The sequence below is a fragment of the Pelobates fuscus genome, chromosome 13 (assembly GCF_036172605.1).
Source record: "Pelobates fuscus isolate aPelFus1 chromosome 13, aPelFus1.pri, whole genome shotgun sequence".
Taxonomy (NCBI): domain Eukaryota; kingdom Metazoa; phylum Chordata; class Amphibia; order Anura; family Pelobatidae; genus Pelobates; species Pelobates fuscus.
The window spans coordinates 78,452,470-78,474,358 of record NC_086329.1 but is presented as its reverse complement, the minus strand read 5'-3'; the positions used below and the strand labels follow the sequence as shown (position 1 = coordinate 78,474,358).

The 21,889-nt window shown below is 42.8% G+C and overlaps 1 protein-coding gene across 2 annotated transcripts in view; it reads left to right on the top strand.

Annotated features, from left to right (window-relative positions):
• Window positions 1-21,889, top strand: part of RIN3 (Ras and Rab interactor 3) — a 79,046-nt gene that overhangs the window by 49,586 nt on the left and 7,571 nt on the right. For both annotated transcript variants that reach the window (XM_063438958.1, XM_063438959.1), the window contains 5 exons: window positions 3,556-3,628; window positions 6,026-6,117; window positions 12,311-13,924; window positions 17,711-18,019; window positions 21,179-21,310. In XM_063438958.1, coding sequence (XP_063295028.1) covers window positions 3,556-3,628; window positions 6,026-6,117; window positions 12,311-13,924; window positions 17,711-18,019; window positions 21,179-21,310 — 2,220 coding nt within the window. The remainder of the gene's footprint in view (window positions 1-3,555; window positions 3,629-6,025; window positions 6,118-12,310; window positions 13,925-17,710; window positions 18,020-21,178; window positions 21,311-21,889) is intronic.

Genomic DNA, 21,889 nt, shown 5'->3' with positions numbered 1-21,889 from the left:
ATTAGCAGATGATCAAATAAGTTTTTCCCTCACTGTATATCTGGACGTGACTGCTTGCAGATAAAAGCAGGTCCTTAATCACCAGAAAGAGACTTCACTGATCATGAGCCTCTCTTCCTGGTCTTTGAGGTCTGATGTTCTCCTATAGACACTTGTCCAGGAAAGTTTATGGTACAAGTTCTAATCATCACAAAGGATGAGTGGAACTGTTTTCAGCATGCAGTTATTTCCTGAGCTGCAGACCACGATGGCATACAGGTTGGCACTCTCTCTGAAAGTGAGAGACCGAGATCTGTCCTTGTTGAGCACACACTGCACACATAAATTGACATAGCAATGGCGGAAATCAAAACTTGCTCGCTGTGTCTGCGATGATGGATTTGACATACTCTTGGCACCAGTAACTTTTGCACTAATACAGAGTTGTTAGGAAGAATAATTCAAAATAATCCTGTTGGTGCACAATATATTGCCCAAAGTAAGCACAATTAATATTTTTTTATTTATTTCGAAAAACATATATATTTTTGATGTACAAAGATACATTTATGTTGCCAATACATCATTGAATGTTAATATAACACAGTGCTTTTAAATTGTTACTAACTAAAGTAAAACATAACTATTGCACTGGTTGCAGATTCAGCAGGCCTTAACCATGAAAAGAGAAGTTGCTTAACATATATTAAGGACAGGAGTCTGCTCTAGGCCGAGGCAGATAATATTCTGTATGGAAAAGGCCCCTGATGCGGTGTGAGAGTTGATACCCAATCTGTGCGGCGGGGACACTGACTCAGTACTCAAATCAGTAACGGTGTCGGGAAAATGGGCACTTCTCCCATGTTAGCCGCGTTAGTAGGCGACCAAGAATTTCCGATTGTAGGGTCAGCTTACCTGTCTTCCTTATAGTCACAGAGGTGACAGAGCTCCTGTATTTAACACTTATATTAACTATCAACATGAATCTGCCCTGCTTATTGGTCAGCCCCCTACCCTTCCCATTACAAAGAGTTTTGTGACACAACACACTACATGTTTCACTTTCAAATGTATTTATTTATTTTAAATTGCCCCCATTCTCACAACCAATTTGTGAATGAAGAATAAGGAAGTGAAATGTGTCCTAATTTCTGTGGCAGCAGATAAGGGACGTGTGTGTGTGTGCTGGCAGAGCTCACATTTTGTCAAAATCACTTAACATTGGTTTGATTTAAAAAAACAAACAAACAGATAATGCACTCAAAGCCTTCTTGCACCATAACCACTACAAAAAGCAGAACGTATTGTGAGAGAGAATCATATTTTCAGCTGAATTGAAAGATATGGGTTAAAAATAATCCCAAGTTAGCTATATTTTAATGGTAGGTTGGGTCACAGAAGAATTTATTTCTGGAAACAAAATAGCAGTGAGGAAAAAAAAAAGACAAAACATTTTTTTAGATACATAAATAAAAAAAGAAAAGTAAAACCAGGATTAGTTTGATTAAAAACAAGGTAGGTATGTAGAAGAGGATAAAGGTCTAGCGGACTGCCTCAATTAATATTTTTGTTCAGTATTTACAGATGAAAATTAAGGAAATTTACCTCAGTTAGGAAAAAGGACAAATTAGTCATTTATTACATGTGAGTTTACAGAGGAAGAGATTATATTTCAACTGTTAAAAGTAAAGACATGGGTCAATGGGGCCTGATGGAATACACCCAAAGTTATTTAAAAGAGCTTAGTGGTGTACTGGAAAAACCCCTAACAGATTTATTTAACCAATCATTGTTAACAGGAGGAGTCCCAGAAGATTGGAAGCTAGTTAATGTTGTGCCCATTCACAAAGAATGGTAGTAGGGAGGAGTTGGGCAACTATAGGCCAGTAAGCCTTACTTATGTAGTGAAAAAGTAATGTAAACTATGTTAAAGGAGGATTGTTCAACATCTAAAATCACATGGATTTCAAGATCAGAGACAACATGGGTTTACTTCAGGGAGATCATGCCAAACTAATCTTATTGATGTTTTGATTGGTAGTAGACATTTCTTACCTAGATTTCAGTAAGGCATTTGACACTGTTGCACATAGAAGGCTTATCAATAAACTGCAATCTTTAAGTTTGGATTCCAATATTGTTGAATGGGTAAGGCAGTGGCTGAGTGACAGGCAACAGAGGGTTGTAGTCAATGGAGTATATTCGAAGCTTGGGCTTGTCACCAGTGGGGTACCTCAGGGATCTGTACTTGGACCCATTCTCTTTAATGTTTTATTAGTAATATTGCAGAAGGTCTTGATGGTAAGGGATGTCTTTTTGCTGATGATACTAAGATATGTAACAGGGTTGATGTTCCAGGAGGGATAAGCCAAATGGCAAATGATTTAGGTAAACTAGAAAAATGGTCCGAGTTGTGGCAACTGACATTTAATGTGGATAAGTGCAAGATAATGCATTTTGGACGTAAAAGATATTTGATACCCTACTAACCTCAGCCTCTGAGGAAAGGGATTTAGGGGTGATTATTTCAGATTACTTAAAGGTAGGCAGACAATGTAATAGAGCAGCAGGAAATGCTAGCAGAATGCTTGGTTGTATAGGGAGAGGTATTAGCAGTAGAAAGAGGGAAGTGCTCATGCCATTGTACAGAACACTGGTGAGACCTCACTTGGAGTACTGTACGCAGTACTGGAGACCATATCTTCTAAAAGATATTGATACCTTAGAGAGAGTTCAAAGAAGGGCTACTAAACTGGTTCATGGATTGCAGGATAAAACTTACCAGGAAAGGTTAAAGGATCTTAACATGTATAGCTTGGAGGAAAGAAGAGACAAGGGGGATAAAATAGAAACATTTAAATACATAAAGGGAATCAACACAGTAAAGGAGGAGACAATATTTAAAAGACGAAAAACTACCACAACAAGAGGACTTAAATTAGATGGGGAAAGGTTTAAAAATTATATCAGGAAGTATTACTTTACTGAGAGGGTAGTGGATGCACGGAATAGCCTTCCAGCGGAAGTGGTAGAGGTTAACACAGTAAAGGAGTTTAAGCATGCGTGGGATAGGCATATAAGATAAGGCTAGGGTCTAATGGAAGTATTTAAAAAATTGGGCAGACTAGATGGGTCAAATGGTTCTTATCTGCCGTCGCTTTCTATGTTTCTATGTTAATGTCTTCTCCCGCCTTCTCTCTTCCCCCTCATCCATCTTGCCCCGGTGGTCTAGTAATGGCCAATGGTTGTGTTTTCTGCTTGCCGTACACCTTGTCATGTAGTAAGATGTGGCTGGGTGCTGGTACCTCTTTCCCATTTGCCATCAATGTTGTCTGTGCTGCTTAATCCAGCACCAGCACACAGCATCGGGTTCTATCAGCATGAAATTAAAAACCAATTCCATTCTATAAGATTTAATGCGTTACCGTCACTATTCAGATTATATTTTATAAGCTAAGCAAATCGTATATCAACTTCCTTAGTTGGGTTCACAAGCTAGGTACACGCAAATTTAGAATTAATCTTTTGAATTTTGAAATCAGAAAAAAAAAATCATTTTTTTTTGTTTCCTGATAGTGATGCTGCTGCAGGGATCGGTCTTGATGTTTGAAGAAATATTCAAATTAATTGCCTTTTATTGCGTGAGCAGGTGAGTGTCTCCCACATCTTTGCAATGCTAGCTTTGGTTGTTCAATAAAGTGTGACTTGCTGTAAGTTAATAATGAATTGGAAGTAAATTTTGAATTTTAGACAAAAATAGCTGAATTAGAAAAATTCTCCAATCCCGAGTTTATTTACAGCCGAGGCGTTGCCTAGGTTACCTAGCACCCGAGGTGGAAACCTATTGGCACCTCCCTCTGCCTGATCTGTAGAATTTCTTTTTTATTGCTCTGACCCGATTATAACCCCTTTTTGCTGGGGGAAATTACACACACTCCAGATGGCTGAGTTGGAAATATAATAAAATTCCAGTTTATTTTATTATTTCTTTTTGTTTGTTTTTGTATTTTTTTTTTAGCTGTGCTATTCTAGTCTAAGTTTTGAAAGTCATTTGCCAACTTCCCCTTCTTCTTTGGAAGCGGACATCACACCCATAGTGTGCCCTTTAGGGACGCCTTAACTAATACAGTATGGGCATTCCCCTAAGCAGAAATGAGTTTTATATTGAACGGGCTCTTAATTATATATGTTTTTTGTTCTTTAGTAGATTGGATGTTAATACTGCTAAGTTACAAAGGATAACAAAGAGCTGGATGGTGCTCCTTACTATTCTCCTGCTCTCCCAAAAATGCCACAAAGGGCTTTCACTAAGGGCTCAGAAAAACAGAATCCCCAGTGCTCTAATCCTGCTTACAGTAAATATAATTCACCAAAAACTGAAGGTACTCCTGGGTCTTCATTGAAAATAAAAAAAATAATTCTCAACATTTCAGTTTTAATTAAAATCATTTTTAAGATTCTGCTGAAAGGTTGTTTTTTGTTTGTTTTTTTTCTGAATTAAATTGAAACTTTGATAATAAAAATTACATTTTTATTTTCTGAAGACCCCCAGGATTGCTTTAAATTTTTGGATATATATATATATATATATATATATATATATATATATATACTGTATGTTCTATTATAATTTATATATTTTTTTTTTACTTATTACTGTAGCGGGACCTGGGTAACCCGGGTGGTTACTCCCTTTTAGTAATAAGAAGTGAGACCAATTTCCCCAGTAACTGGACGGCATACAGTTACGGGGTACAACCTTTGACAGTCCATCCAACACAACATAATCCCAGGCAGAAGGGGGCTGGGTGACAAATAACCATCTCCCGCTCTGGGAGATACTAACAGGACACACATGAATACACATTACATACAGGGAGGTGAAGTTTGGGGCTTGGCGCCCCAAGACAGGAAGGGGGTACAGGGTTCAAACTTATATTGATTAATAGCCCCGAGTCCCTCCTGGGATCCCTGCAAAAAGTGGGGTGATCGGGCGGATTTACAGAGCCCGAGATATCAGCATCCAAAGTCTGGGACTTGAGGCTCTGTACATCCCCGAACTTAGTTCCAGGGAGTTGCTTGGTTTAGTCCAGCAAATCGCGCCAATCCGCACTCGGGAGAGGAAGGAGTTTCGCCGCCCAATCCAATGAAAGAGCACGAGACTCGATTACGCCAATCGGCTGAAACCAATTTGCAAGAATCAGCGCCCAGGGGTGAGAGGGGCTTCGCCGACCAAACAGATGAAGGGACGCGAAACCCCGTTTGAACAGGCGTTCCTGCTCTGATTGGTCGCCGACGTCCCGCATCGACCAATCAGCGCTCTCTCGTGCCGACCAACCAGGAGAATGGCGGAAACCCAGTTTGAACAGGCGCTCCTTCTCCTATTGGTCAGCACGGACTTCCACGCGGACAGCGGGGGCCTGCAGCTGCGAGACCGACTCGCAGCTCCAGCGATTCCCTGCTGGCGTGCGTCCCTCTCTCCGGTGGATACCCCCACTCAGGTATCCGCCAGAGAGAGCGTTCGCCTGGGCAGCTACGAGCCTAACCTCGTAGCTCCCAGGTTTGGATGTAAACAGTGATCATAGCTCCGTTAGGAGCAGGTAGGGCGTTTCCCGAACCAGGGATCGAAGGCAGTGCGCGCACGCCGGCCACCCAGGTGAAGCACGCACTGATTTTTCCATTGCGATCTGCGGCTTTCACACCTCGTTAGTGAGGTGTGAACATTCGAACTAAACATTCTTAATGGGGTATCAGGGTGGTCCAGCGCCACCCTGTGGTATTTTGCAGGATGTGTGTAAGGTCAGAATTACAGAAAGGGGAAAATTACAAAGGGGGAACACATATTCCAGGAGGGCACATTCACACATAGAAAAAGGGCAATTCATTGATGAGTAAAGAATTTTACAACAAAGTTTAAATTCTGTATAAATTTAGTGGCTTCATTGGTACTTTATCTCTGACCTTGTGAAACTTCCTGTGGTTACCAATTCTTGCAGAATCATTATTTGCAGCACTGGTCACGCAACGCTCTGTTTTGTCCCCTCAGAGATATTCTCCCCTCTACGCTGAAATTGCCAAATGTCATCGCCAGAGCACAGAGTTCAGAAGATTTGGAAGCCATTTCCAATCTGGGGACAGGTAAATATAATTAACATTTCAGAGGGGTATTTACTGAAGCGACAATTGTTAAGAATTTAAATGATTACTATAGTGTCAGAAATACAAACATGTATTCCCAACACTATATAATGTTTAACTGTTTAGATGTTGGCCCCCCGACAGATTGCATTGACATGTGTTTTTACTCCCCTTTTCTCCCATGCCAAGCTGGTCTCACTGTGGCTGGCCCACCTCCATGGCTGAGTTAATCAATCTATGGAAAAGCATTGGGAGGCTATTGCGTATGCGCAGCAAAACACAGCTCTGCGCCATTCAGCAACTCCTCATAGAGAAGCATTGAATCGGTGCATCTCTATGGGAGCGTTCAGCATCTCCATGCAGAGCTTGGGCTCGCTGAATGCTAATGTTGCAGACTGTGAAGCACTGGACTAGGAAGCAACTCTAATGGCAGTCTGAGTGACTGCCACTAGATTTGTTCCTAAGTAGCAATGTAAACACTGCATTTTCCCTGAAAAGACCATGTTTACAGTGGTAGCACTACAGGGACTGGCCATAGACACCAGAACCACTACATTAAGCTATAGTGGTTCAGGTGACTATAGTGTCCCTTTAAAGTAAATTTAAAGTGAATTTCAAATTTAAGGCCAAAATCGCTGAATTGGAAATTTTATTCCAAATCGGCAATGCTTCCAATTCAGCTGTTTGGTCTAAGATTTTAAATTAATTTAGAATTCCCGATCATTCTTAAAAATTTATTTATTTATTTTTTTTTTAAAAAGGAAGATTTTTCTATCTTTTTGATGGTTTATGGCAACATCTTTTAATCTCCGCAAATTCCTTCTAACCTGCATAGATATAGATAAATTATACTAGGCCATCGTTTAATCTCAGCAAATTCCATCGTCTCCCGACTCTGGAAAGCAGAGGCGGCTCTAGACTTTATGAGGCCTTAGGCGAAACTCAAACATGAGGCCCCACTAACAAAAAAAAGTGTCACATATACACACTGATGCACAGTTTACCTGTGTATGTGCCTGAGAGTGTGTCTGACGGAGTATCCTTGTGTGTGAATGTATGTCTCTGTGAGCATGTTTGCATTTTTGTCTGAGACCCTATGTGTATGGGGTAGCTGCTTGAAGTGTGTTGTGTGTATAGGAGGGTGATGGTGAGAAGGAGAGGCGGGTGATGGTGACAGGGAGGTGATGGTGTGGGGGGTGATTGTAATGTGAGAGGGGTGACGGTAATGTGAGAAGGAGGGGGGGTGATGTGAGAAGGAGGGGGGGTGATGTGAGAAGGAGGGGGGGTGATGTGAGAAGGAGGGGGGGTGATGTGAGAAGGAGGGGGGGGTGATGTGAGAAGGAGGGGGGGTGATGTGAGAAGGAGGGGGGGTGATGTGAGAAGGAGGGGGGGTGATGTGAGAAGGAGGGGGGGTGATGTGAGAAGGAGGGGGTGATGTGAGAAGGAGGGGGGTGATGTGAGAAGGAGGGGGGTGATGTGAGAAGGAGGGGGGGTGATGTGAGAAGGAGGGGGGGTGATGTGAGAAGGAGGGGGGGTGATGTGAGAAGGAGGGGGGGTGATGTGAGAAGGAGGGGGGTGATGTGAGAAGGAGGGGGGTGATGTGAGAAGGAGGGGGGGTGATGTGAGAGGGAGGGGGGGGTGATGTGAGAGGGAGGGGGGGTGATGTGAGAGGGAGGGGGGTGATGTGAGAGGGAGGGGGGTGATGTGAGAGGGAGGGGGGTGATGTGAGAGGGAGTGATGTGAGAGGGAGTGATGTGAGAGGGAGTGATGTGAGAGGGAGGGGGGGTGATGTGAGAGGGAGGGGGGTGATGTGAGAGGGAGGGGGGTGATGTGAGAGGGAGGGGGTGATGTGAGAGGGAGGGGGTGATGTGAGAGGGAGGGGGTGATGTGAGGGTTGATGGTGAGGGGGGTTGATGCTGAGGGTGGTGAGGGGTGATGCTGAGGGTGGTGAGGGGTGATGCTGAGGGTGGTGAGGGGTGATGCTGAGGGTGGTGAGGGGTGATGCTGAGGGTGGTGGGGGTGATGCTGAGGGTGGTGGGGGATGATGAGGCTGAGGGTGGTGGTGCTGAGGGTGGTGGGGGCTGATGCTGAGAGTGGTGTGGGGGGCAGTGAGGCTGAGGGTGGTGTGGGGGGTAGTGAGGCTGAGGGTGGTGTGGGGGGTAGTGAGGCTGAGGGTGGTGCGGGGGGTAGTGAGGCTGAGGGTGGTGCGGGGGGTAGTGAGGCTGAGGGTGGTGCGGGGGGTAGTGAGGCTGAGGGTGGTGTGGGGGGTGGTGAGGCTGAGGGTGGTGTGGGGGGTGGTGAGGCTGAGGGTGGTGTGGGGTGTAGTGAGGCTGAGGGTGGTAGTGAGGCTGAGGGTGGTGGGGGTAGTGAGTCTGAGGGTGGTGGGGGTAGTGAGTCTGAGGGTGGTGGGGGTAGTGAGTCTGAGGGTGGTGGGGGTAGTGAGTCTGAGGGTGGTGGGGGTAGTGAGGCTGAGGGTGGTGGGTTAGTGAGGCTGAGGGTGGTGGGTTAGTGAGGCTGAGGGTGGTGGGTTAGTGAGGCTGAGGGTGGTGGGGGTAGTGAGGGTAGTGAGGCTGAGGCTGGTGGTGGGGTAGTGAGGCTGAGGGTGGTGGGGTAAGTAGAGGCTGAGGGTGGTGGGGTAAGTAGAGGCTGAGGGTGGTGGGGTAAGTAGAGGCTGAGGGTGGTGGGGTAAGTAGAGGCTGAGGGTGGTGGGGGTTGGTGAGGTTGAGGGTGGTGGGGGTAGTGAGGCTGAGGGGTAGTGAGGCTGAGGGTGGTGGGGGTTGGTGAGGCTGAGGGTGGTGGGGGTAGTGAGGCTGAGGGGTAGTGAGGCTGAGGGGTAGTGAGGCTGAGGGTGGTGTGGTTGGTGAGGCTGAGGGTAAGGCTGAGGGGGGTGAGAGCCTACCTTTCCTGGTGGTCCAGTGTGGGCTCCCTGGTGGTCTGCTGCCTTCCGGTCTGCAGCTCCACAGAGCTGCAGACCATGTAATCTCGCGAGATGTCAGAGCGTTGCCGTGGTAACCCGCGGCAACGCTCTGATTGGCCGGTTCTCGCGAGACACATGGTCTGCAGCTCTGCTGACTGCGGAGCTGCAGACCGGTGTCTGCGGTGGCCGGGCAGCCAGGAGGGGCCTCGCACCCGGCGGCATACCTGGCAACCCGCCGGGCCCCCTCCTGGTGTCAGGTCCTCGGTCACTGACCGAGGACCTGACACACTCTGCCAACAGGCGGTTTAGGCGGCCGCGAGGCCCCAGCCAGCGCGAGGCCTTAGGCGGCCGCCTAAACCGCCTAATTAGAGGGCCGCCTCTGCTGGAAAGCACCCACTATACCAACTGTGGGTGAAGGTCTTATCTGCAGTATTTGAAAATAAAAGATGTGAATTAGCTTTCTGTGAACCATCTACCTTCACATACTATACTATACTGCAGCATAAATGGCCCATGTGGGAAGATGGTGTGAAAAAGGAATACGGACTTTAAAAGTCCACTATAGTGGCAGGAAAACAAACCTGTTTTCCTAGCTCTATAGGGTCTTTGGGTTCCCCCCACCATCAGGGTCCCACTCCCGCTGGGCTGAAGGGGTTAAACACTTACCTTTCTCCAGCACCGGGAACTCTCCTCCTCCTCCAAACGTCAATGCTTTCCTACGGATGTCCAGCGTCTTCTCACTGTGATTTTCACAATGAGAAGCGCAGAAATGCCTCTAGCGGCGGTCAGTGAGACAGCCACTAGAGGCTGGATTAACCCTAATGTAAACATAGCAGTTTCTCTGAAACCACTGTGTTAACAGCTGCAGGGTTAAAACTAGAAGGACCATTGAGCTGAAGTGGTCTGGGTGCTTATAGTTGTCCTTTAACCATGCTCCCACCTGACTGAATGCTTGTTCTACTTACTGACTTTTTATTTGGTACCATGTTATAACTTATTCTTTTAATTTCTTTTCAATTCTGCACATACTTTACTTATCTCAGTTATGTAGGAAACCATATATTTTTGTGTGTATTTCACTTATTTACAGTTAATACATTATTGTAGTTATGTCATTTTTATATTATCTGTTATACATTTAAAAAAAAATCAAAAAGAAACACAGAGCCAGGAAAACAATGCCGTTTTTCCTGGCACTATAGGTTTAATAGGTTTAATAGGTCCCTCCCTCCTTCCCGCCCCCCCCTCCTGTGGGGCTGAAGGGGTTAAAAGCCAATTCAGCCAATTACCTGAATCCAGCTCTTCCAATGGCCGCGCACGCATTAGACCTTCCCATAGGAAAACTTTAATCAATGCTTTCCTCTGGGGAAAATCTGACGCTGAAGGTCCTCATGCAGAGAGACAAAGGTCCGTTTGGATTCCTGAAGTGCCCCCAGTTCTCTTTAACTGCTATGTTTTACATTGCAGCACTAAGTGCAATAGGGACACAGCAACCAGACAACTTCAACTAACTGAAGTGGTCTGGGTGCCTACAGTGTCCCTTTAATAAATATATTGGACATAAATCCTGAACACAGGAGCTAGCACTGGTGATGTACTGCATGAGAGCAAAATAGAGCCCCGGGAATTGCTTTCCTCCGACTGTTATATAGAAATTCCACTGCATTCCTACATTAACATTTTTATCAGTGTGGACTGTTGTAGTGAATGGTCTTAATGTGCATCTATCTTGGTAGATACAACCAAGACTTAAAGGGACACTCCACTACACAAATACAAAAAGTACTGTTATATTTAATGCAAGCCCTCCCCTTTTCCAGCATAGAAGTTCTGTGGCTGTCCAATCACAGACATTCCAATGCAACAGGTGTTCTGGACAATTGCTGCTTCTTAGATTTAGCTCAACTTAAAGGACCACTATAGGCACCCAGACCACTTCAGATTAATGAAGTGGTCTGGGTGCCAGGTCATCTAGGGTTAACCCTGCCTGCTGTAAACATAGCAGTTTCAGAGAAACCGCTATGTTTACATATGGGTTAATCCAGCCTCTAGTGGCTGTCTCTATGGACTGACTGACTGCGCGCGCGGCTCTTGCCGCGCACGCGCATTCAGCCGATGACGTCGGAAGGAGGAGGAGAGTCCCCAGGGCCGAGGGAGCCTGGCGCTGGAGAAAGGTAAGATTTTAACCCCTTCCTCCCACTTCAGCCCGGCGGGAGGGGGCCATGAGGGTGAGGGGCGACCTATTAACACTATAGTGCCAGGAAAACGAGTTTGTTTTCCTGGCACTATAGTGGTCCTTTAACTAAACAACCAGGACCGGTTGTCTTAGGGACAGCTGGGAGTGTAGCAATGATAATTTATAAAATTGCCAATTTCTGTTGAAATTTGCATTTTTTGTCAAATAAAATTTTAAAAAAGAGGACGCGCTATTCACACAGCATGCTGAACTGCTATACCAATCTTGAGTGCCTCTTTAAATTAAAAAGCATTACATTTGAACCATAGTTTGTGCTAGCAAAAATGGTAGCAAAGATATAGATTTGAATTTAATGCCCTTTAAAATGTTTGACCTCCTCATCTGTGAATCATTCTGTGGCTTTATAACCACATGCCAGCGGCACAAGGAGTAAAAAATTATTTATTTTAAGAATCATGGGAATTGTAGTTCAGAAACCTGTTAAGGGCCATAACTAGGAGAACCCTGCTTTAAATTAAACCAGTTATGACTTATTCTCTTTAAAGCAATTCTGCACCAAGTACATCAAAGATCAAGGTGATTGATGTGTCTCCTACAATACTGGACTATGCTCATTGGCTGAGAGCAGAGCGCACAGTTGTTGCTGTCAACCATCGAGATTGGCCCTGCATAGCCGTTTACCTCAGTGGAGCTAACCTGCTTCTCCTGTATGGAGTACCCGGACGCAGGACCCTCGTAATTTGTCAAATCATTCTAAGTTTGGAGTGTTCCTTTAGAAAAAGAAAAGAATGCAATGGAGAGAATTACAGAAGACACTCCGTCACAACAGCTCTCTAACACGTCACGGAAGAAACAAGCCCCCATAACCAACTGGATTTACAACCCCCAGAATGCTTTGCTAGAGTAGAGGTTTCCCCAAAAGCTGGAAATCTCCCTGTTGACCACTTCTGGATTTATACGGTTTTTAGTCTGCATGTCTTTCACTTTCTCAATCACAGAAATGTTATAATATTTATAAGAATGGCTAGCATAAATTCTCTCTAAATAACAATATTTTTATTCTTGTCTTCTCAATACAGCTTTCTGGGATTCATCTTTAAGGGAGAAGAGGACTCTAATGGTCTCACACTCTGGGAAATTTCCCTCACGTGGATGTAGTTTACGAACTTCTAGTGTAAACTCTGACCAACATGTTTCTCAGGACGATGGCAAGTGTACGTGTGAAATAGAGATTTCTGCAGGAAACAACAGTTTGTGGTTTGTCAACCCTATCTTTATAGAAGAATTTAGCAACACAGAGACTCCTGATGTACTTCCTCTTCAAAACTGCCTAGCAAACACTGACATTAAAACACCAAAAGTTGTCTACAGAAGACCTCCGCCACCACCTCCATCACATGCAGCTCTTCATAGCCCTCCCCTTCCATCCATTCCTCCTTCTGCTCCTCCCACAAACGTAACAATTTCCTATCCGGTTTCACCACTCCTTCCAATTTTGGCTGATCATAGTTTATCTACTAATCCTGTCACTGATATTTCCAGTCAGTTTTCCTCGACTGAAGTAACTGCAACACCACTATCTCCATCTGCATCTTGTCCGCTCTCCCCGCAGAAGACTGCTTTTTCTTCACAAGCATCTCCTCTCCCTACTCCTCTTACAACAAAGGACTTGTCTCCAATCTCTAAGGATATATGTGCTGATTTACATCTTGTTGGTCAGTCTAGTAACACTATGATAATCAACAGTGTAGATGACAAAAAAGACGATGAAGGAAATAATTCTGGTTCTTCAGGAGCTCAAACTCCAGGTCACTCTAGATTACCACCAGTTGTTCCAAGTAGAAGACAATCAGGGAAAGTTTTAGAAATAGCAAATAACTTTAGTCAGAAAAAGGATAAAGCTCAAAAAGAAATTCAAACTCCTCTAAAATGTCAAGCCAGATTTCCCATACCTGAATCAAAGACTTCAGCCGAGGTTCATGGACAACCATCACCAAGCCAACAAGACAAAGTGATTGGAAAGACCAAAAAAAATGCACCTCCCATTCCACCCCCAAGAACGAAAAAACTTTCTCTCAAGTTTGGTGTTATAGATCCTGGTAGTATGAAAAAGGCTGAAAAAAATGAGGCTTCGCAATGTTCTAGGATCTTAGAAGCTGTGGAGTCCTGCAGTGTTACTGAAGTCGACTGCTCGCAAAGGAAAGATGACTGTGCTAAAGTTGTGGCCTCTCAAGAATTAAAAGGTTCTGATACATCTTTGAATTCCCCAGTCAGTGTGTCTTCATCTCAGTTACTGAACGCGGACCAGGATTCCAACTCTACCAGTAGCACGGAAGATGACGCAGAAAGGCTAAGCAGCCCTTCCATTAAAAAGAGGCAATCTTTTATGTTGGACAAGGCTAGAAATAGATTGTCTATAGTAGCAATCACCAATGTATTCACTGCTTTCATGTCTGCAGATAGAAAACTGCAGAAGCGAATCACTGAGCTAGCTCAGGACAAGGAGTCCTATTTTGGCAATTTAGTCCAGGACTATAAGGCATACACTTTGGAGATGATGGCCCAGCAGAGCTCGAGTACAGAGATGCTGCAAGAGATCCGTCTTATGATGACCCAACTCAAGAGTTACCTTGTACAAAGCACGGAGCTGAAATCAATGGTTGATTATACTCTTTATACCGATGACAAACTAGGTGAGTACTTTTGTTTTCTAATCCGATGTGACCTATTGTGTGTGTGTGTGTGTGTATATATAGTGTGTGTGTGTGTTTTTGAAGGTATAAAGGAGTCCTAGGCTTCACATTTGGGAGAGATCATTTTTTTAATATAGGCATCCTCCCAAAGACACCTGAGGGGGAGCAAAGATTTGGAAGGAACACAAAGGGGAAGGTAAGTGAGAATAGAGCTGGTTTTATGCTGATTGGGGTCTAGTGTCACTCCGTGTATGGTCAAGAAATTCCCCTTTTGCTTTTGCAGGGGGATATTATCGCTCTTTAAATTTAATTCTGCAGTTCCATCTTCAAAACATTTTGAAGGCATGGCCTTTCAGGATAGGGACAATAATTGGAAATTGTCCTGGTTTTAGAAGACACCAAACAGACTGTTACTTTGAGTCTTTAGCTAGGGTAGAGGGCTGTTTGCAGAGATCTGTGTGTATATTTTGTCTGGGGAGGGCATCAGCCACCAACTTATTTGTAATTTAATAAATGTTTTCTACAGATAACCTGGCATTCAAAACCTAGAGAGATCAATTATTTGTTGGCACACACAGCATAAGATTCGTAATGAATGGAGCCAACGAACAAGTGTATTTAAATTTGACCTGTCACTGCCCAGAATTTTGAATAGTGTATTTACTAATCTGACAAAAGTGAATTAATCAAATGCTATTTAAAGTTTACTTTCGAATGAACCGATCTTCCCGAATTCACAGGCTAACCCTGGTCAGATTGGTTCATTTGGGATTTGAGTAAAAGGCATTAAATTTGTGTGCACAAGTATATTATACGCAGTGTTTTAATGACTTCCCTTCCAATGCAGTATGTGTCATGGATGTGCCACACCTGAAGTGGTTTGTGTGTTAATGATAAATCTTTAAAATACTTTGAGGAAAAAAAAAACTGATGTGCACATGAAATAAAAATATTAACAATATTTTAATCAATAGTATAATTTCAAGAAAAGCGATGGTTCTTCTTTGAAGGAAAACTGTCTTCATATTTGTTATTTAAAATAGATTTCATGTGTTATCGCATCTGTGTGTATTCTTTTGTAACACTTACATAAATACCGCTTTTCAATGTGTCCCCTGACTTAGCATTGCCACATGGAGGCGGCCTTTTGGATTGGTTATGGTTAAAAGTACAGCCTATCCAATCAAAACCCATGTAGATGATCATGAATTAGTATGAGTTCATGAATCCTGACATGGTATGGCCACTGAGTTCTTAAGATGACCATTCACACAGAGTACGACTAAGTGGGATAACGTATATAAATATCACATTCAAAATAATACATACCGTATTTAAACTTTATTTCCAATAATAATTAAAAGATTATCCTTTAAGTCTCCAAAAGTTTTCAAAATATACGATTTATTTAGTTCTCTTTTTGTAACCTCATAGAACTGTTTAGGAAACTCCCAGTCTTTCCTGACAACACCTTGTATGCAGAAATATTTTTACATAAATGGCAGGTGCTGTACAGCCTAGTTTCTCAACACGCGGTACGTGCACGCTCCACAGGCAGGAGGTACGCAGAGAGGTGGCCGACTGGGGGAGAACGGTGAGGTAGCTGTATCTTAGTGCTCTTACAGCATTGCTCGTGTGCCCTGCGTGACGTCACTCTGGCTTTGGCATCACTAAACGGAGTGCGAGGGAGCAGTGGTGGAAGAGCACAAAGCTTTCACAAGCTCTACTGGACCCCAGGGAAAGGATCACTCCAGCATTCCCACTGGAGTTAGATAATAATAAAAAAATAAAAATAAATAATGTATGTTTGTGTCTGTTAGTGTGTGTGTCAAATCAGTGTCTGTCAGTGAGTGTGTGTGCCAGTAAGTGTGTCTATTAGTGAGTTTGTGTTAATGTTCTCTGTGTATTCTATTTCCATTTTGTGACTTTCACACTTCAGATTAATAGTTCATACACTCCTCATCACATAAAATATTATTTACTGCCTTCAATCAGGCTTGTTCTCCAATATATGATTAACTTAAATATCAGTGTCTACAAGTTTCATTTAGAATTTAAATCAATAGAGACTACTTTCTCGATACAGGGTTGCTTAGGAATTGTTTTTTTAGACCTGTAGGGATCCATCTCTGTAAAAGGTGGAGAATCACTGTTGTACAGGACTGTACTGATAATGAGTATCACAGCTGGATTCCCAACAATCCTTATTTTGGTGGGACTGTCCCTTTAGAGTTTTAGAGTTTTGTTTCCTTGTGTCCCGTGTCCAGGAGTACAGCACAATGCATGCAGGGGTAAAGCTCATGTTACAAGTGGTTAGGATAAAGGGGTGGGTTTATATTAGAGAGGGATAAATATCGACAGTTAATTTTAGTCACCAGTTAATTTTAATGTAGGGGTTCTGCTGTCTATGGCCTGTCACTGCAGGCTGAGCACTGTAAACACTGCCTTTTCAGAGAAAAGGCAGTGTTTACATTGCTGTCTAGTGCCAATCACTCAGACGGCCACTAGAGGTGCTTCCTGGATCTGTTCTGCATACTGTGCATCACTGGTGTTCAGCGTCTCCGCGCTTTGCACAGGGACTTTGAACGCTCCCCGTAGAGATGCATTGATGCAATGCATCTCTATGAGGAGATGCTGATTGGCGCAGTGTGGTGTTTTGGCATGCGTGCGCAATAGCCTCCCAAGTCTTTTCTATGGGAAGCATTGGATTGTCTGAGATCAAGATCTCAACCATGGAGGCCCGAACCAGCCTCGGCTAGACTGGCGTAGCGTGGGAGAAAAAGTAAGTAAACTCACTTTCCCCATGCAATCTAAAGGGAGCAGGGGTTCTAAATACTCCGTTTAACACTATACTGTTCATTTAATTTGGCAGACGCATTGTTTATCATAAAATGGTGCACTTTTCTCTGTAGAAATCTACACCTGGGAGAATGCCTTAGTCCCCTGTCAATTATTGTTTTAAAATCTGGCAGATATTGTACAGCGCTACGGGATCTGATGGCGCTATATACTATATATATAATAAAATAATAATAATATGATAAGGAGAAGATAACTGAAACCTGTTTCTATTTCTTCTCCTTATTAGCAATGTTTACTCTGGCTTTGCCTTGTCTAAATTAAATTCTGATGCCATTTGTTAAATCTTTATTATAATTTTACGGGAAAGCGAGCTTTACGTGTTTTCTTTACATAAGTTATTCGTAATGTTAAACGTTTATTCGGTGATGTAATTTCTAGAGAATTGACGGTTCCCTTTTACGTGTCGGCCAGTTCCGATTTTTTTCCTCCCCTCACACTGCCTTGATGGATATTGCAATCACATTGAACACAGAGCAGAAATAGCAATTCTGCAAAGGCAAGAGTTGAGACACAAATACGCATGGTACACCCCCCTGGTCAGTGATTTACATTCCTTACCAAAGGACGGTTGTATCTATATAAGTAAGCTGGCTAAAACTGTCCACATTGTAAATCAGGGATGTGGAACTATGGTATTGAATGCTGTATATTTCTAATTCACAGTCTCCGTTTTAACAACTGCCTACAGGCTGTTACCTACCGGTAGCTTCTATGTAGTTTGCGTTTTGTATTTATCTGCAAACTCTCCGTAAACCTTGAATTTCAAAAGTAATGAAAGTTGAGTAGCAAATATCAAAAGTGCTGACTTCTAAATATGTGTGTACAACTGTGTAACATAATAGACTATCGTGGCAAAATGTGCAATGAGAGCAAAGATTTTTTTACTAATGGCCAACTGTTTTCTCTCTCCTTGCTCCGGAGCAGATGTGATCGTAGAAGCAGCTCTTGGTAAGTGCGTCCTGAAGCCTCTGAAGGCTCCCATTGAGTCATACCTGCGTGAAATCCACACTAAAGATGGCTGTTTGAGGCTGCTCAAGGAGAACCAACTGGTCATTGAGGACACGACCACCACCGATCTCGGGGTCACTACCAGTGTCCCCGAGAGCAGTGTGATGGAGAAGATAATTCAGAAGTTTGGAACAATGCACAAAGCCTACTCACCAGAGAAGAAAATCACATATCTCCTCAAGGCTTGCAAGCTTATTTATGACTCCATGGCTTCAGGAAGTCCAGGTATGCATTATGAGATACAGTAAATTCAATGTAACCAGTCTAAACGGGAAACAAATTAACGTATTGCTGCCTGTTTAATTTTTTTACTTCAAAGCCCTATATAGTGTTTACAAACACAATTACTTTTGGCATGTCTATACCCCACATGAGGAATTGCTAGAGGGGAGTGTGTATTAAACAGGTCCTGTTTCTTAAAGGGAAACTATAGTGCCAGGAAAAGAAAAGTTGCTTTCCTGGCACTATAGCTTCCCCCTCCGTCAGTTAAAAACCCCTTCTGTCACTTACCTGAGAAAGCTCCGCCTTCCCTCCTCCCCAGCGAACGTCAGCCAGCGTGGGAGTCCTAATGTGCACTTTCCAATTAGGTTTTACATGGCGCTGGATGTCCTCATACATAGTGTTAGGAAGTCCAGCATCATTTAGGCGACCAAAAGTCGCCAAATGACCTGAAAGTCCCTCTAGTGGCAGTCTGGTAGACAGCCACTAGAGGTGAAGTAAACATCAAATGTATTTATTGCAGTTGATTAAAAACTGCAATAATTACCTGCTCAGGGTTTAGGGACCTGGGATTATGCACCCAGAGCACTTCAATGAGCTGACGTTGTCTGGGTGTCTATAGTGTCCCTTTAATGCCACAATCCTAAGGGGAGAGGGGAAATTTATAAAAATGTTTATGGTTAAAATTCTGAAGAAAATATCAAACTAAAAGGATTCTCTACCGCCCAAATATAATACCCTCAATGAAAACATGCATTTAATTATAAGTTTTTCATTGGGGGTATATTTATAAACCAGCTTATAAAAGCTGCATGAGTTGGTGACCAAGAGGATTATAAAGTAAGACTCTTAGCAATATGTCACTTTTCAGTCACAGTCTTCTGGGAATTCCCAGATAATGTGACATCAATACCTGGGGGAAGGACAATGTTAATCCTTTCTTTAAATACTAGACCATTGCTATCTAACCGAGGGTGCACAATACAGTTTCCATTAATGCTGTGGTAAAATGTATTGTAGCAACTTTGAATGAGCTGGCAAAGCATCATGGGAAGATGAGCTACTCAGTACGTGGTGAGATGGATGTTTCTGGCCTCCCTCCCTGGTTTGATAGCCATGGTCTATTTAGTATAAAACAGGCTTAATACTGTGTTACACCTCAAGTAGTGTTGGCACATATTGTGGCGTTCTCAGTAGAATGTGACATATTGCTAAGAGTCTTACATTATAATCCTCTTGGTCATTAACTCCTATGTTAATACCTGTTGGATCTGGTACCGTTGCTATGGGATATGTTTGTTAAATGTCAGAGTTAGGAATATGCAGACAGGTCTCGTTACAACTGAAAAATCAGGGACGAGCTTAAAGGGACACTCCAGGCACCCAGACCACTTCTGCCCATTGGAGTGGTCTGGGTGCCAACTCCCACTACCTTTAACCCTGCAGGTGTAATTATTGCAGTTTTTATAAACTGCAATAATTAAATTGCAGGATTAACTCCTTCTCTAGTGACTGTCTACTAGACAGCCACTAGAGGTCACTTCCGGGATTCTAGCACAGGTTTGTGAGGACCTCCAGCGTCGCTAAAATCCCCATAGGAAAACATTGAAAAGCATTGTCAATGCTTTCCTATGGAGAGGTCTAATGCGCGTGCGCGGCATTGCCGGATGACGATATGAAGGGGAGGAGCGGCGGCAGAGGAAGAAGCAGCAACGAGGGACATCGTCGCTGCCTTTGGTAAGTGACTAAAGGGATTTTCACCCCTTCAGCAACCGGGGATTGGGGGATGGGAGGGAGTGGGGACCTGCAGTGCCAGGAAAACGGATTGTTTTCCTGGCACTGGAGAGTCCCTTTAAAGAATCTGATTGAATGTTTTAATTTTTACAAATTATATTCTGTTGTTTTCTGAGGTCGGCTATTTTAGTCTGATTTTCGCAACCCACTTGCCAATTCACCACAATTGTCCATTCATTGAATAAGCCCCCCCCCCCCCACCCTCTTGGTTTTCTCCAGAATGTGTATTAATGCTTTTAATTCACAGTAATATCATTCACTTATCCGATTCTCTTACCTGACAAGCTCTATAGATGAAACAAAGTGGATGTTCTTCATGATTCCTCCAAATGTGTGTATATATATATATATATATATATTTTTTTTTTAGGACTAAAAGAACCTAATATTGAAGTGAGAAGTTTAAGTAGATTTAAATTTAAGGTAAAAGTAGGTGAAATGGAGATTCTCAAATCCCGCTATGATTTCAGTTTGACTTCTTTGGCCTTAGATGTGAAATTCACGTAGAATTCTCACTGTAGTGAATAACCCTGTATGAATTGTTAACATGAGATCAGCCATTCGCTACAATAGTTTTACATTTCCAATTTGTATATTGAATGTTGTAAAAAAATACTACCCGTTGATTAAAAAATTACTATTGGTGCTGAACACAAAAATGGAATTGTTTTGGGAATGTGTTTTTTTCACTTTATTTAAAAGTATACAATTTACAATACTTGCCCTGTATTTAAAAATAAAAGTGGGAAGTAACAAAATGTAGTAGAATCAATGACTTTACCGCTATTACTAATGGTGGAGAAATTCTGAAGGAGATTTTTCTTCTCTGTTTCTCAGTTTCTAGTTTAGTGAGAGTGCTTTCGTTAGAGCGCGTAAAAGCCCTCCTGCATTCTAATATATTTAAAAGCGTGATTAGGTCAAATCTGAAAAGCTGAGCTGGGGAAAAAAGAAAATCCATCTGTAAAGTTAAAACATAGCAGGGATTTATCAAAGTGTCTCTGAATCTTTGCCTTTTCGTGTTTTTTTTTTTTTTTTTTTTTTTTCCTTGCATTACATCAGCTTTGATGTCCCCCCTCCCCCCCCCCCACAATTTATTACTTTGTTGACTTTCCACTTATTAATATTTATGCTTTCTTGTACCAAAAAATCATTCTATTTTCTACCATTCTCCTACGCCACTTTTATCTTAATCCAGAGAGCAAGGCAGAATATTTGCACAGTATTCTTAACTGCCCATAAAATCTGTTTGAATAGGCAAAATAAAGAAAGGTGAAACTTTTTTCAGTCTAATTTTAAATTGTTTAATAAATTAGAACTGTTTAAACTTTAAACCGTTTAAAAGTAAGCGTTTGCTATTTCTGATCGCCCTAGGAAAGCCTCACGGAGCGGATGACTTTTTACCGGTTCTCATGTACGTGCTGGCACGCTGCGACCTCGAGGCTCTTCTCATTGATGTCGAGTATATGATGGAATTGATGGATCCTTCCTTGCAGCTGGGAGAAGGTAAAGGCGTATTCACTAACTGCACAAAACGGTTCTGTTGCTTTCTCTTCTCTACCTCTGCCAGACAGCTGGTTGCATTCAGGGTTTAACCTCCCCCCATCCAATTATATAATTGAAGTGAGCTTGCCACTTCTATACAACTTTATTCAATTAAAAAAACAAACTCATTGAACAATTCCCACAATCTTGACATTTTTGTAATACATTACACATGTTGAATTGTTGACTAAAAAATATTATTAGTGAGAGCCCACATCCATCAGCGAAATGTTATAGTGCCTGCAGAATGTTTCTATTCCAGTTAACCTGATCATAGCTATAGACCACGGGTAGGCGACTTTTGGCATTCCAGATCTTGTGGACATCATCTTCCATCATGCTTTGCCAGCATTATTCCTGTAAGAGCATTGTGACCAATGTAGTCCTTGAGTCCTAGAATGCCAAAGGTTGCCTTATCCTGCTTTAGACCATCTCTCTCTGCGAAGACGATGGACACTTTTGTCTGTGCACAGAGATTGATGCTGCTTATAGAATCCCCTAATATTGCATGCTCACTCATCATTGGCACTGGTGTTCCCA